Here is a 17,819-nt window from a genome sequence, read left to right as displayed (position 1 = left end):
TGTGTTTAGGAGTGGAACTTTATTCAAATTAAATCTTTGCACCAACATCAGCATCACTATTCCTGTGCATGAAATAATTCAAACAAAAACAAAACATAGCATCTCAGTTCTTTCTGGCGCGCACACACACACACACACACACACACACACACACACACACACGCAAAATAAACATGGATGCACAAGGGTCATATGCTAAGTTTTGACAAGACAAATGTCAATAATACACTTGAAAACCATCAAATCAAGATTAATACAAGACCCAATTACAACAGTAAGATTTCAGGATTCAGGGACATTTCAGTGTCACATGTCATGAGCTGTGGTCTTGCAAATGTCTGTGGCCAGCATACAGGTGACATCTGAGCACATTTAGCTTCCCCTGTAATGCACAAATGTAGTGAAATATTACCCTGACGTGTGTATACTATACAGAGGACATGTCCTGTTTGTACTTGTTGCTCAAATAAATAAGTGAGGCATCAAGCCCAAATTCAGACCCAAGGGGTGAATTTCCCGAGTGAGCAGTTGGAAGCTCACCTGGAAGCTTGAGAACCCAGTGAAGTGGAAGCACTAGACAATTGTTAACAATAAAAAGGTGTAGAGATACAGACTACATAATCCACGGAGTGCATCATCATCAATGAGTAAAGCCTGATTTATACGCAGTGTTGCACACAGAAAATAGGCTATCTACAAGCTTGCAATGCATTGTGAGCTAATACATGGGCTATTTCCGACACTGGCACACAACCCCGGCGTAATAAGGCACTGGTTTAATCTGAGATTGGAGTGAGTGGGACGATGGTTCTTTAGGGTAAAAAAAATAAAGAAATAATGTATAAAAAATGGTTGTCTCCAGTGCAGCTCTCTTCTCCCCTGTATTCTCAGACAGAATCTACCTGCATGTGAACACATCATCTTTAGTTCCTCGCCTCTATTCTATTTCGTCTTGTTCGTTCAGATCGTGCCTTCTGTGTACCGAGTGTTCTTGGCTCCTTTATTTTTTTCCTTTTCTTTTTTCTCACCAAATAAATCACATTCAATATAGAAAATTCACAACAATGGCAAAACGTGAAACAAAATACAGAAAGAACTTGATGTGAAAGGACATATTAAAAAAAGGGAACTGCCGTCAACCGCATTGTCCTTAAATTAGGCATTTTTCCCATGAACCACTGTAACAACGAACACTGCCCTCTTTCGACATTGATTATTTTCTTCCTCGACACTTTCATACACAGCAAAATCCTGAGGCGTAATTTAACCCTCTCGTGCAGGTAACAATTTTACATGACCTGTCAAATGAATAAGTTCTGACCCAGGCCGTTGCAGAACCATTCATCCAGCCTGAGACAAACTGGGCAAACCCGGGAGACAGACCCTGGTTGAATTAATACTCCGGATTTTACTGCATGCTCTCTTCAGAACCCTATTTAAACTATATTTTACCCTGGATCATTTCAGTGGTAAAACATTAGCTTACACTTATACGAACAATTCATGCTCTGAGCGACAAGTTTCAACCAACATGTCGCAGGACGAAAGTGACGTCAAAGCGACAAATTATGTTTGCCACACAAGATTACTACATCCACGTCCTTGTCTACGTTTTGTGGCAACACTGCTGTGTCGGCGAGTCGCAGACACTGTGACTGTTCAGAAGTCATAAGGTTGAGAGACACTTGAAGCTCAAAGCATAAATTGACCGTTACTATTTGACCTTACTGTACAGTGTGTACATTATGTATCATTATCATCCGCCCCATCCTCATTCCTTTAACGCCCCACCCCCCACACCCCCAAACATTTAATCTGTTCCCCAACCCTCCCCACCGTCGACCTGAGACAGATCTTTAGACTTCAGGGCCGTCATAGCTCGTCGTGATCGACCGGTTCGTCCGCCTTCAGTTTGAACTCGTCCTCTGTGATCTTTCCGTCCTGGTTGCGGTCCTGGTTGGAGAACATGTTGTCGATGATGCGGTACGGGTCGAAGCCGGGCGCCAGGCGACCTTTCCCCTCGTTGACCTGCCGCAGGATGTAGTCAGTGAACTAGGGGGAGGAAAGTAGAGAATCTGCTTTTAGGACGATACAGTAGACAGAAAAGAAAGTTGACAAGGAAAGACGAAATAGGAAAGGCGACAAAGTAAAAACAAGGGATGAAAAAGATGGAAGAGGTGAGATATGAATGACAACTGACAAGATGCAAACAAATGGTATAGGAGAGGTCGATAGGAGAGGTCAGATAGGAATGGTGAGGTAGGAGAGGTCAGATAGGAATGGTAAGGTAGGAAAGGCAAGATATAAGAGGCGAGAAAGAAAAACGAGGAAAAGAGAGAGGTGAGATATGAATGGCAATATAGGAACAAATGGAGAGGAGAGGGGAGACAGGAGAGGTCAGATTAACGAGATGGGAACGATGACATGGGAAAAGTAAGATGGGAGATGTGAGAGGGGAGATATGAAAGGAAAAATAGGAAAGGAAAAACAATTATATAGTATTGTGTCCATAAATTCCACACGGCTTAGTAACATCGGTGTGCATGAATGTACTCGTGCACATGCATGCATGACAGACAGACTTGGAGCATCAGGTGGAAAAGCACGAGATGTAAATTTAATGAGCACACGATGTAAATCTGACAACGACAACATCAGCCACAGTGCATCTAGTGGCCAACAGGTGACCATAGGGTCTGACCACAGCCCTCGGCAGATTGGCTCTAACAGGACCTGAACAAAGAGGACAAGGAGAGATGCAAAACACCTGCAGTTGGAAATGTCAACATTACAGATGTAGATTGTAGAGAGCAGCGCAGGCAGCTCAAACTACGTTTCTGACGGGAGCCAGGTGCGCGTCCTCTGCCTGCCTTGGACGTGGTGGGTGGTCAGCAGTGTTGATTTTGTCAACTAAAACTGACGAAGAATTTCTTTAGACTCTTTTTTTCATTGAGGAAAACTAAATAGCAACTAAATAAAAACTTAAGCTATGACTAAGACTAAATATATTGACAATGTTGTCAATAAAAACTAGACTAGAATCTTATGGAGGGACTAAAGCTCATGAAAATAGTAAATCTACAAGATCACAACGGCTTCAACGCGTCGTGAGCTTGTAGATCGACTATTATCAGCATGCAGCCAAGTGTAAAATCAGTCATTACGACGCCATCCTAAATACATTTTAACTAGAATTAAACTACTAGAACTAAAATTAGGCAGAAAACATTTCAGATGACAAAAATGTGATTAAAACTAAATTTTTTGTCAAAAGACTGACTAATATCAAAATCAACACTGGTGCTCAGCTGATAAGGTTAAGTCACTATGAGATGAATTCCACTGAGGGGGAAGGAAGCGGGGGAAGACAAACCTTATCATCATTCTCTTTATTTCGACGGCATTATACCTTTATCAGAGTTCTGCCCAAACCCGACCCGACGTTTTAGGGCCAGGCTGGCCTCGGGTTAAGTGAAAAAATAAATAAAATAAAACAATCTACTAAAAATACATTTCAACTGCCCCTGTAGGCCTAATGGACGGACATTGCAGTGGACGAGGCGAGGCAGCTCAAAGTGAACTTTGCTCAGGCATCTACGGGCGACAGTGGTCCAATCTGCTGGGCTTGTGCCCAGTAGCTCCCAGTTAGGGCCTGGCCTTAGTTTACAGGCCCGTTGAGAACACCGAACAAAGAATGTATCGCCTTGATCGTTGTGTCCCGGAGTTGTGTATCAGAGTCTATCGGTCTTCGTTGAATTGTGTGGAAGTCAACTGTTAGCCACAAAATGTGTTGGGTTTGCAGGGCAGGCAGATGAGACAGGAAAGGCAGGCAGACAACAAAGGGAACCGTTTCTGGGATGCACAGCCGTCACACACACACCGATGACACGTACCTCAGAGGGCTCCACCTGCAGGTTGGCGTCTTTGTCCATCTCAGTGAAGAGGTCCGGGGAGACGTCATCGTTCCAGATGAACATGTACCCATCAGGGAGACCCTCCTCCATCTCTACCAGCTCAATGTCAAACACCAGCACCGCGCTGCCTGGGACCTCATCAGCTGTCTCACACACACACACACACACACACACACACACACACACACACACACACACACACACACACACACACACACACACACACACACACACACACACACACACACACACACACACACACACACACACACACACACACACACACACACACACACACACACACACACACACACACACACACACACACACACACACACACACACACACACACACACACACACACACACACACACACACACACACACACACACACACACACACACACACACACACACACACACACACACACACACACACACACACACACACACACACACACACACACACACACACACACACACACACACACACACACACACACACACACACACACACACACACACACACACACACACACACACACACACACACACACACACACACACACACACACACACACACACACACACACACACACACACACACACACACACACACACACACACACACACACACACACACACACACACACACACACACACACACACACACACACACACACACACACACACACACACACACACACACACACACACACACACACACACACACACACACACACACACACACACACACACACACACACACACACACACACACACACACACAGTATACTGGTTGAGATCAGGCGTGATGCACAAGCACCAGTGTGAGTGAGTGAGTGAGTGAGTGAGTGAGTGAGTGAGTGCATGCGTGCGTGCGTGAGTGAGTGCATGAGACTTACTGACTCCCCTCTCCCCATAGCCTAGGTGAGGAGGGATGACCAGATGTCTCTTCTCTCCCACACACATGTCCTTCAGTCCCTCCTCCATCCCTGGTACCACCTGGTTGGCTCCCAGGACTATGTTGTACGTCTTACCATAGTTGTGCCTTCACACCCAGGGCAGAGGCAGAGACAGAGACAGAGAGAGAGAGAGAGAAGCAATGTGGGGTGTCAACGATCAATAAAATATTCAATCCTATGAAAAATGTTTTACCAAAATGTGAATGCTGGGTACACATAACTGACAAACAGATCTGGCAAATCTAACATGGACTATGTTCTTCTATCTATTTATATCAAGCGTGTGACAAGCGACAGGGTGATTTGATTAGGTCTAGCTAGTTCTAATATTTATTTCTCAGTAAGCTCACTTTGTGTCTTGCCTAATAAACACCATGAAGTTGACCTTACATGAACGGATTACTGCAGGGTTTAAAACAAACGAACCATGGGTCACGTGGAAGTGACATAATTGCTGTGCACCATTAAGACCGAGCGCCACCTCAACATTGACCTGGAAATGAACGGTGACAGAATGCTACATCTGGCTGGCCGGCACGGGACTCAAAGCATCAAAGGATAATTCTGTCAATGTTTAACGTGACATGAGCGCTTCGTGGGTTTCATAGGATAGTGGTGAAAGAGAGACGGTGCCTGTGCTACATTTACGATCCCTCAGCCTAGAACACCGAACACAGGTCATGGGAACGGTAACCAGCGTGGGAAGTGGGAACCTTGCTATACATTTAATGTGATAGATATCAATGGGTTTTATAGGCTGGCGGTGAATTAGAGAGACTATCTCTGCTACTTCAGGCCAGTTACAGTGACCAACATGGGAACCGTGCCAGTATTGCGGCGGTGTTTTCACCTGAGGTGACTGTAATCTCTCCCAGACTCCCACACATTCCACAAACCAACTGAAAACCCTCCTGTCTCTGCTGTATCTGTGAGAGCGGATGCAAAACAGTGTCGATATCGTCGACTAAAACTATGACGGAAAATGTCTGTCGACTACCTTTCAGGGACGAAAACTAAATAGAAACTAAGCTATGATGACAATTTCGTCAAACAAATAAAAACTAGGGAAAAATGTTAGGGAGGAGTTGCATTGAAAATAGCCGATCTACAAGTTCAGCGTGACGCATTGTGACCTTGTCCTATCTATGACAGAATATAGTAATATATCTGCTGTACAAATCTGATTGGTTCCCAGGAACCTGTCAAAAAGCTTGCCAAAAGATGCATCCAAATGTTCACCACATTATTTGACACATTTGTTTCCAGTATAAACCTGGCTAGATCATTTCTGCCACACACTATGGCTTCACTCACGTGGAGTCAATGGCCGAGCCGTCCATCAGCGTTGCGTTGTAGTGATATTTGACAAAGTCGCCTTTCTTGGTCAGTTTGTCACACGGCTCGGGTTTGTGGGTGGTGACAGTCACCGCGCTGTCTGACGGGTTGTGGAAGTCGATGATGTGAACGTCAAACACCAGCACAGCCGAACCCGGGATCTTAGTGCCTGACAAAAAATAAATAAAAAAAAGATAAAAGTCATTACTTTTTAAAGACTAATACTAGATTTGATAGAAGGGATAATTCCTGGTTTTTACATGTGTGTGTGTGTGTGTGTGTGTGTGTGTACATGTGTGTGTGTTTAAATAACATGCTATCTAAATGACATTCCTAACGTTGTGGACAAGAAAAAGCAGTAAGAAAAAACATGAGAACTAATGACCAAGTTATCTCTGCACGCACGCGCGCACACACACACACACACACACACACACACACACACACACACACACACTTCTGTTGAGTGCCTCCTGTTTTGTGTATGCATGTAAATGTAATCTAATCTAATTGTATAAATGTTTATTCTTGTAATCTATTATATCTAATCTATTAGTATAATTGCAAGTTTCACAGATAGTGCACTACTATCTGCAATTTGTTCACACACACACACACACACACACACCTGTGCCCTCCTCTCCGTATCCGAGGTGAGGTGGGATGATGACCGTGCGTCTCTCTCCCATGCAGACCCCGATCAGACCCTCATCCATGCCGGCGATCACGTAGCCCTTCCCCACGTAGGTGTCGTAGGTGCGGTTACGAGAGTAGCTGTGAAATTAACAGCATGGTTCGGTTATTAGCAAACGTCAGTAATAAATAATCTGCTGTCTCGTATATGGCAGGGGGTCCCCAAAACCTTTCCATGCTAAGGAAGGAGCCCCAAATAGCCATGCACAGCCTCTGCCTGCGGGCCCAATAATTGTGAAACCTCTTATTTTTGTACGAAAAACTAAATCTAAATTAAATCTACAAGCTCACAATGCAGAGAGACAGAAAGACATGATCATGACAGTAATTCAGCATCACTCTCCATACTTTAAAGACGATGTCCTGCAAACATGGTTAGTTTTTTTCACCCATTTAGTTTTAAGAATGCATTTCCTTCCTTGTATGACACTCAGAAAAGGATTTGAGAATCCCTGGCTTAAATTATTACTACCGCCACCAGCACTACTATCAATAATAATAGTAGTAAGAGCAGCAACATCTGCTTTTACTGGCACAGTAAGAACCTGTTATGCAAAAGTGCTTGTGTGATGGTGCAGTGATCATGATATTAGCTCTCTGGTTGTCTCTGGCGGAACTGTCGGTGGGAGGTTTGATAAAAGTGGACCAGTTATGTGGCAGCTGGGAGACCTTGAGACCTGGCCAAAACTTTAGAATTTGAGGGGGTGGGGAGGGAGAGAGACAAATTTGCACACGGCGGAACACATTTCGCACACTAGAAATGTTCAGGAGAACATGTTCAGGAGAACATTCAGGTTTCAGGGCACTAAAGGTGTATGTATTCAACATGGCAGGGTTGGGACATACGTTGTGCATTTCCACAATTAACCACGTATTGGATTTGGATCATCTGATTTGCAGTGATTTAGTGACAACCCTTTTAGTGCATCATCTGAAGCCACTACAAATTAAGCCTGAGGCCCCTACATGCTCCAATATTATCCAATATTAGCCATCAACCATAGAAACCTACCTCGATGGGTGGGGAATAAATACAAAATGACGCCACTGAGCTGTGTGGGGGATAAGCGGTGATGTGGTCACCTCACCTCAGCACACAAAGCCGTTTTATGACGTCTGTCAGAAGACAAACGGGAGGTATAAACTGCAGACACTGTTGCTATTTCTGAAAAGGGAAACACTGGACTATTCAGTATTCAAAGATGCACTATGCTTGATTAAACTGTTAAACTGGCTGGCATTTAACAGTAATTCAGACAGAATCATCAAACATTCTGTTATTGCGTTTAACAGATTAGCCACTAATATTACCAAAACAATGTGCTGCCAAAAGAAGGGAAAATGTTACAAAGAGATATTTCTAGGAGTTATATAATAGTAGTCTTATGCCAAAGCTCTGAACAGTGTTACTGTAGAAGTGTAATAAGTTAGTTAGTTTCATTAATCGTTACATTGCTATATTACTTTCGCTACGCACCAGCCTTTCCGAAAAGGTGATAATACAACCTCGAACACGCGACTGCTAGATTACCAGCCCAGGTGCCTGGACCACAAGGCCGGCCTAGGACATTTAAGCACCTTTTATAACTGAATCCACTAGGACTTTATCTGGAACAATAATGAACCTCACGGGAGGTGCACCTAACCAGTCAACCAAAATGTGCCCCCCCCCCCCCAATAAAGGAGAGAAAAAAAAATATATATAAAAAAATTATATAATATATATATATATATATATGTATATATATATATGCGCACACATGTCAACAGAAATCAACTAAAAGCTCACAGCTCACAGTTAGTACTGGAACACCTCAGGGCTGCTGCTTAAGTCCTAGACTCTACTCCCTGTACATACATGACTGCGTTTCCACCCAGGAGAGTAACATCATAATAAAGTATGCTGATGACACGACCATCCTGGGCCTTATTAAGGGAGGAAACGAGTCAACGTACAGGGAACAGGTGAACAACATCATCAGCAAGGGGGAGGACAATGACCTCGTCCTCAACGTGGACAAAACGAAGGAAGTAATTCTGGACTTTAGGAAGGGACCTCACACACACTGGAACCCCTCACCATCAAGGGGACAGAGGTGGAGCAGGCAGACAGCTTCAAGTTCCTTGGCCTTCATGTGTCAAAACATCTGGGCTGGAAGGAAAACACTGTTGCTACAGTGAAAAAAGCACAGCAGCGGCTGTACTTTATTAGGATGCTGAAGAAGGCCGGCCTTGGTCCTCAGCCCTTTACTCTGACCTACAGAGGACTCGTTGAAAGACTTGGTCCTCAGCCCCGTTACTCTGGCCTACAGAGGACTCGTTGAAAGACTTGGTCCTCAGCCCCTTACTCTGACCTACAGAGGACTCGTTGAAAGCATCCTCACCAGCGGCATCACAGTGTGGTTTGGAAACACTACCAAATACAAGCTGAGAGGAAAACGCTGCAACGAGTTGTCAAAAGTGCGGAGAGAATTATTGGATTAAGTCTCCCTGCCATGGACACAATCTACACATAGAGCTGTAGGAGGAGAGCACAGAGCATCCTTAAGGATCCACACCATCCTGCTCATTCTCTGTTCGTGTGGAGGGACTCAGGACACAACCTGAGAGAGCATCTCCACCCACACAACACGCTTCTCTAACAGTTGTTTCCCTACTGTAGTACTGTGCGACTAGTAGCCGAGGACATTAGGGACGGAAATCAATATGATAGATGAACTGAACCATGAAAGATGAACTTGTGCAGTTATGCACTGTTTTTAGGCAGATTATGAAGCACTTTACTTATTTACTCTGTCATGATAGACCAACTGAATATGCATTGTTTTTAGGTAGACTATGAAGCACTTATTTATTCAGGATTGTATGTTCTATGTTTCTTTTCTCACCTGTCCCTCACTTTTTTAATGCTGACCCTGGGTCTAAAAAAAGTCTATTCTATTCTAAAAACCAAACAAGAAAGAAATGCAGGAATACCCGGATTAGTAACTTAATCTGAAAATACTGTTTTGGTCATTGTAGACTCTCACACTACTAGAACTGCCCAACACTGCCTCTGACACCATAACAAATTGTAAAGCGTTCCATGGTTCAACATTCGGGATGAACTCCGCTCACACACCGTGGCATTGTGAAGGCTTGACTCTGGGCATTTTAAAACGTTTCACATGCAGGATGTCTATAAAATAAATGGATTGCATCAAACAAGCCCGGGTATCGGAGGAGACCTGAGGCTTTCTTCACCCTCCCAGTGACTGATTGTGGGGGTTAGCAGAGAGTACTTGTAGAGAGGCTGGGGAATTGGGAATTGGCTATACTAAATTGGGGAGAAAATGTTTTTCGTTTTTATTTTGTCTTGAAGGGCCATGTTTTGCACAATAACAGTCTTCTTAATATGTCTGCCCACGATCTCTGTGATTTATACAGTACGTTTGTTTACCCCACAGTCACTGATACTAAAATCGGATGTTTTAATTTAAAATGTTCTATGAATCTGTGACTTGACACGCATCCTTTCACTCGCCCTGTTGGTTAATGAGGAGATGCTGCCACCCTGTGGACAAAATGAGTAAGAGCAGGGCAGGCACACATTGCCTTACATCATGCAGTAAATGATAGTTAAATTCAATGATCCAAAACCATTTTTATGTGGAAACAGTAACACCAAGAGTTATGAGTCATCATGACCTAATGCTTCATCACTGAGCAAGGCGACCCATATGTCTTTTCAACAGTAAAAAGGATCAACGTGCGCTAGCCCGTACTATGTCCAGCTTTGTGGGTCTGTGTAAACACAAACAGTACTGAAGACAAAAGTGAGGATGCAGATTGTGACTGGCCAGAATGAGATTATGTATGATGACAAGAGCGCCCCTCACTTCACACAGGTGTGATTTTTTCAGTTGTTTATGGCTGTGGTTCTCAACCTTTTCAGGCCGTGACCCCCCCAAAATAATCATGTGAACTCCACCCCCACTCCGACAAACACCTGCATTAAGACACTAACAGACAGACACACACACACACACACACACACACCTGGAGTCGAAGAAGGTTCCATCGAGCAGTGAGCCGTTATAGTGGTAACGCACAAAGTCTCCTTCAACAGTCTTCCTGGCGCAGGGCTCTGGCACCTCCTGGTTGGCGACCGTGATGCCGTCTCTGGGGTTGTGGAGGTCCAGCAGAACCACGTCAAACACCAGAGAGGCCTGGCCTGGGATGTCACTTCCTGCAAGGGGACAGAGACACCAAGGACGAGACACGTCAAGAGGATGACAGAAATGGAGAGACATTACAGAATTATAGACTTAATTTACTATATCACTACTTTGTCTGCAGTCATTTCCAAATGAGGGAAATGTTATACCCCAAATATATATAATATGAAATGATCTATTTTAACGTTTCTACCTAGCGTTCCTAATTCTATTTTGTGGCATGTACATTTAAGCTGAAAACATCAGATCTAGAATAGGCTGGATCAGCCACTTTTGCACCATTGTACAAGAAAGTATAAAAATGGCCTGTGACAGTGGCAGGAAACTCACCGTCTCCGTTCTCGCCGTAGCCCATGGATGGAGGCATGGTGATGATGCGTCGCTCTCCCACGCACATTCCCAGGAGGCCCTTGTCCATGCCAGCGATCAGCCACCCGATGCCGACGTAGGTGTCATAGGTACGCAGGCGGGTGTGACTAGAAGATTAGGTGCATTCACATGTTAAATTATTAACATTATTTCACACTTTCTAAAACGGCGATTCCCAACTTGTGAGCCGTGACCACAGGTTGTTAACCTTTGGTCACCCTTGTTTGTTACAGAGTGACGAAGATATGTCTGCATAGTAGGTAGCCATGTCTTTGTCAATCACTAGCGTCAATCGAAAGAAAAGATGTCAAGAAGGAGTACAAGGAGAGAGAAATCCTAGGAGAGCTACTCTGCTGCAAATGCGCGTCTTACCTGGAGTCGAACAGAGTACCGTCGAGCAGCGTTCCGTTGTAGTGGTAGCGCACATAGTCGGACACCTCCACCTTCCTGACACAGACCTCGGGCGTGTGGTAGGTGTTGGACTGGACGCCATCCTCTGGGTTCCACACATCCAAGAGCAGCACGTCGAAATGCAGGATGGAGTCAGCGGGAATGAGGTCACCTGAGAGAAGGAGGAAGGAAGGGAGGTTTATTTTTTTGTGACCAACTAATCATTATTATTATTTTACGTTTTTCGAGGGAAGAGACATTACGTTGTATCAGCATGATTCTAAACTACGTCTGTCATGGTAACGCCCTCTCTGCCTCTGATTGGCCTGCAGACACTGCCCGTCTTACCAGACCTCCGAGGTGGATAGCTATGGTGTATAGTCTGATGACACTGACGCGAGGTTACTCCGTGGTGGGAACACACACACCTCGACTTGTTCTTCTGTTGAGTGCCTCATGTTTTGTGTACGCATGTGATCTAATCTAATCTTTTTATTATTTTAATCTATGTTAATTGCAAGTTTTACAGATAGTGTACTACTATCTGCAATTTACACACACACACACACACACACACACACACACACACATGTTAGCACAAGCCTTCCCCTTTCTTGTCTTCTCCAATTATCTACCTCATTCATGGACACACACACACACACACACACACGGAAAAGAGACCTTTTTCCAGTACAATAATGTTTCAAGTTTACACATACAAATAAATTATATTAATCAGTGCTGCAGATGAACAGCAGTGATAATTTAAGAACTTTGTGCATAATGCATCAGGTCTCTGAGAACCGATGAAGACCAGAGGCAGGCGAGGCAGGCGGGGCGTTACCATGGGCGGGTCTTTGTCTATAGATGGACGTAGTTTAGAATCATGCGTTGTATCACTATGCATGGACGAAGTGATAAGGTCCCACAATAACTTACAGAGGTGTATATTTTCAGTACATAGATTGAACATACACACAAAGCCACACAAGTCTATGGGAATTCTGAGAAAACGCGGATGGACAGACATGCATACACTCAAGACACTGAACCCCAAATTGCTCCCGATGTGCTGGTTGGTACTTTGCATGGCTTGCATTTTTTTCCCTTCTTCTTCATTTAACCGTGCTGCTCTCATGCGAGGTAGACTGTCTCAATCAATGTCTGACATGTACCACTAATGAGGTGCCTGCAAAGTGCAGCGATCTGCACGAGGTGTCCCCCTCGCACCACATGCAACCATCGAGTGGTACTACTGGTACGATGCAACGATCACAAGGAAGATCCATGCCAAAAACAAAAAGAGGCAAAACACAGCGTCACGTAAGTTAATACCTCCTTGGGGGTGTTTTTTGCCACACAGGCATGAAAGGGAGGATGGGGAACACGCTGCACAAAAGGAGGAGGGCAGGGCAGTGATTACACCCAGACTACTACACTACACTGGTGAGCTGGCAGCTCAGTGTGCAGTGCTCAGACTCACTGTCACTGGGCCTCCTCCTGCAAAGCCCTCCCGTCTCCTTTTCTTCGGTCACATTGTGTTCCTTCTTTTCTCTCGCTCTCTCTCCATCTCTATCTCTCTCTCTCTCAGTCTGTCATATAGGCTATAGTATTGCAAAAAAAATATCCTGAACATGTTAGCACAAGCCTTCTCCTTTCTTGTCTTCTCCAATTATCTACCACATTCATGGGCACACACCGACACACACACACACACACACACACACACACACACACACACACACACACACACACACTTTTAATTTTGGTGACTCAGAACACAGTAGCCTGTAGCCATGCTAATACACAATTACACAAACTAGACCAGTTATTACAGCTTTGATTTTGGTTTGATTTCAACGCAATAAACATAATCTCTGCCACTATTGCGGTACTTAAATTTCCACTGAAATTAACAGAATGCTTAATTAATGATCCACAGGAATTACAGTGGATCAGTTAGCAGGACAATACAGCATGCATTGCGGTGATTGGGCAGTGAGTGAACTCAAACAGTCAATACATATTATATTAAATCTGTTTTCTTACCCTAACCTTAACCACCAATCTCCAACCAAGGTTGGATTCATAAACAACATTCCCACCCTTCCCTGGGTCTGTAGACTCATTGATTCACTGCTAGAGACTTTAGTGTATTATTTCATAGGTGGTTTCTGCTTTGTCAAATTCACTGCTCATCATACGCTACCAAATAATACTGCTTTTTTTTTGCAGTCTCGGTGGGATTTGTTACTTAATACTGCAACATTTTATTTATATGTGACATAATGTTCTATAGTCATTAATAGTCATAGTTACTGAAATTAATTAAACTACAAACTAATGCCTAAATTGAACTGTCACTGTCCATCCACACAGTGCATCATCCCTAAAGGTCCCTGCACACTGCTGCGTTTTTTACATATTTAGCCGTGTTTTTACACCGGTTTTCCGAAAAACGCATCCAGTGATTCCAGTCTGCAAGGACCTTTAGGCCTTTTTCATGTATTTATATTGACAAATAGTTGTGTAATATTGCTTCCTTGTAACCAATTATATTGTACCTAAAATTACATTTTAGGCGTTTAGCAGACACTCTTAATCCAGAGCGATTTACAGTAAGCAAGAACTAAAACCATGGTAATACATCATCGAGGCATCGTGGTCAAGAGATTTAAAGGGATATTCCTCTTTTTTCTTTTCTAACTTTATTTGTCATTTTATCATCTACTCTGGCTTCTGTGAAGTGTGAACACCCCAGACCGTTTTTGAGGAGCATTAGCCAATCCAACGTCTGGCTTTCACTCATGACATCATGTGGCAGCTAAGTCTATAGACTTTTAATGTTTGCACACTGCACAGTGGGCGCCACCTCACTTCACACGAGTGTGATTTTACGTTTCTCGATTCATTAGATATGAGATATTTGATATTCATTTTAGCTGCCCCGCCCCCTTCCTATATAAACCCATTGTAACTTCAAACTCCATTTAAGTGTGTGTGTATATATATATATATATATATATATATATATATATATATATATATATATATATATATATTACAAACTTGTGAAAAAAGTACTTGAAAAAACATGGCCGCCTATATTATTAAGAGGGCAGTATGAGTCACCAGAACCAAGGATGAGTGATTGTCTATGTTGTTATAAACAAGGATCTTTACTTAATTAAAGATCTTCAGCACCTCAGACCTAGCCTTGCGTAGTATAGCCAGCCTTCATCTGCCTTTGCAATGCATATTGCCCGAGGCCCTCACGATTGTGGGAGGACTTCATGGCCGAAATGGTGACAGCCAACCAGATTCGTCTGGAACCAGGCTATAACCAACCAGGGCCCAGTATTCATATATGGGGCAGGACATTGCGGGGGAAAAACTCGAACACTGAGAGGGACGAGACCTCAGACCCACTTCCTGGTCTATGATGTCACAGTGACATCATTCAGTATGGATCGCTGGGAGAGGCCCACTTCCTCTATGGCTGTACATGTTGTATTGTTGTAGTCCAATATGAAGATTCAATGAGACGAGCATCCTCTGCTTCCTCCATGCACAAACACACACCATTGTTCCACTCCACTCATGGCACCGTGTTGAGCCACATATTGGTTCAGTTTATGCTTCATATGTTCTCTGTTCCAGTAAGTAAGAGAAGAACCACGTTCTTCAAATTCTAAACCAAATTTTCTGCATTTGAACCACCAGTGTGCTGCTCGGGTGAGTGTGCAGTGTTAAGTGCCTTGCTCAAGGACACTTTGACACTTCTGATGTCCGCTCAGCCACCGCCACCCCTAGATTAAAACCTGTTCATACTGTACACAAATAACCAATCAAAGATGTCTTCTTTGTGTGGCAAAGGCAAACAGACCATCACAGACAGACACAAGACAACACACACTTACCATAGCCCTCTTTTCCATAGGCCAGCTGTGGGGGGATCTTGACCAGTCTCCTCTCATTGACACACATGCCCACCAGTGCTTTGTCCATTCCCTCGATCAGCTGCTTCTTACCCACATACACATTGTAGGTGCTGCCACGATCGTAGCTGAAACACACACACACACACACACACACAGTCAGTAATATTAGTCAGTCCAGACAAGAACCAGAGCTCTGTCTTCAGAACCACAGCTCTGTGTGATAAGAACCTGAGACCTGCCTCAGCCTGTCTGTCTTCAGAACCTTGTGTCTCCAGAACAGAACCAATAGTATCAGTGATGCAAATAGCCTGCATCCTGCATCGCTAGAATCTCTAAATTGAGAAAGGATGCAATCATGTCACCCTCCAGGGGTCCTTACTGTACTCAGTACTGTACCCATTACATTGAAAACCTATTTACATCACTGCAATAGCCCTGTCTGTAGGGTGTCCTCAGAACCAGGGTGCCATCAGACTGTTCAGAAACAGAGCTCTGGTCTTGTGGCTGCTGCTTGCGTGGCTCACGGGGCAAACCTATACTACCCCCCCCCCCCCCCTCATCGGGCACACACACACACACACACACACACACACACACTACACACATCCGTGCGAACGAAGCAGCAGCAGCTAGTCTGCAGTCAGAGGAAAACAAGTTTTCGCTAGTAAAAATAAAAAACTCACCTGGAATCAAACTTCTTGCCGTCGGGGAACACCCCGTTGTAGTGGTACCTGACAAAGTCCCCTACTTTGACCGCGCGCACGCACTGCTCTGGCACGAAGGTCTTCTCTATGACGATGTCGTCTAACGGGACCGGGGGCGCGTCACAGGCGCAGAACGCCACCAGAACCGACAGATACAACATCCCGTGCACGCACGGAAACATTTTCATACCCTTTAGCACTAGCTCTATAACGTCAAAACCCGACTGTATGACTGATGCACCGTCTTCTGTTTCGCACGCACGGGTCCGGTCGGCTGGTTCGGTTCCTCGGCTCTCTCCGTCTATAGTTGATCTCCTCCCCGGGTCTGACTCTGATCCTCACCGTCCGGATTGAATGGAAGCACTTTTTGCGGCACCACGTATTGCTCATGCGCACTTTGGCGTCTCGGATGTGTAAACGTGGTAACGTACACTGTGAAATCCAGAGTGGCAGTGGAGCCCGTGCAATGGTCCGTTAGGTTCCGTTTGGTACACTGTCGGACAGTCGGGGGGGTTAAACGATCACTCGGTATTTGTACTGTGTGGCGTAGTAGCTATGGGGCTCTCCACTGTCCTGAAGATCCCTTTGGACCCCGCCTCTAAAAATCAAACGTTAACTTTCATTTTTATTTTGCCCCCAGCCCACTGAGCCCAGAGCGCATTCCTCGCTGTTTAAAAGGTTGTGTGGGGGGAAGGATTAAGAAGGCATCGCACTTTAGGATCTTAAAAGTTTAGTTAAGTTTTAGAGTTTCATAAATAAAATAAAAAGGAGGGGGGTCCCCTCTATTTCCCAGGGAGGAATGTCTCTACGTGGCAATGGGAGGGGGTTTGCTATTATGACGTTTCTCTGTCTCTCACAGACCACCAGGGGTCTAATTAGTGGTCAGGGAACATCCACAGGCACAGTCTGTCTATGGTGGTCTGACTGTAAAGAGACTGAAGATATAAATAAACACAACTAAACACATATTGGCTATATTTGCGAATCCAAAAAGGTTGAATTAATTCAGGGGGGAGAAATGTAATGCTATCAGGGAAGAAAACAACTAGCCTACATTCTGTCTACTACTAGTGAATAGTGATTAGTGAATCATGTTCAGTTTAACGTCTTTGGGTATTAAGCGCTATATAAGTCCCAGATATTAGTGCTACTGTGCTTAAGTTAAGTAACATTTTTAGGCTTTTTTATTTTTTACTTAACTCAAGTATTTCCAATTTTGTGTACTTTTACTTCTGCTCAACTACATCTCAGAGGCAAACTTTGTTGCTTTGTAGATTTTGATTATTATTACA

The 17,819-nt window shown here is 44.2% G+C and overlaps 1 protein-coding gene and 1 long non-coding RNA gene across 2 annotated transcripts; both read right to left on the bottom strand.

The window, feature by feature from the left end:
- LOC308331398 lies at positions 1–1,788 on the bottom strand. The gene is made up of 2 exons (XR_013965593.1): positions 983–1,788; positions 1–921 (listed from the first exon to the last, which is right to left on the bottom strand). It is a non-coding gene; the product is annotated as an uncharacterized lncRNA (long non-coding RNA).
- A 26-nt stretch (positions 1,789–1,814) lies between these two features.
- On the bottom strand, positions 1,815–17,102 carry fkbp9 (FKBP prolyl isomerase 9). The gene is made up of 10 exons (XM_080786821.1): positions 16,507–17,102; positions 15,803–15,948; positions 11,865–12,054; positions 11,454–11,599; positions 10,945–11,134; positions 6,842–6,987; positions 6,193–6,382; positions 4,819–4,964; positions 3,894–4,057; positions 1,815–2,052 (listed from the first exon to the last, which is right to left on the bottom strand). Exons 1-10 carry the CDS (start codon positions 16,713–16,715, stop codon positions 1,873–1,875), a joined length of 1,707 nt encoding a protein of 568 aa, XP_080642947.1. The 5' UTR covers positions 16,716–17,102; the 3' UTR covers positions 1,815–1,872.
- Positions 17,103–17,819: the final 717 nt, after the last annotated feature.

The sequence above is a fragment of the Protomyctophum bolini genome (genome assembly GCF_963924005.1).
Source record: "Protomyctophum bolini genome assembly, chromosome: 17".
Classification (NCBI taxonomy): Eukaryota; Metazoa; Chordata; class Actinopteri; order Myctophiformes; family Myctophidae; genus Protomyctophum; species Protomyctophum bolini.
Note: the sequence above shows the minus strand (reverse complement) of the source record. Positions and strands in the feature narration are given on the sequence as shown.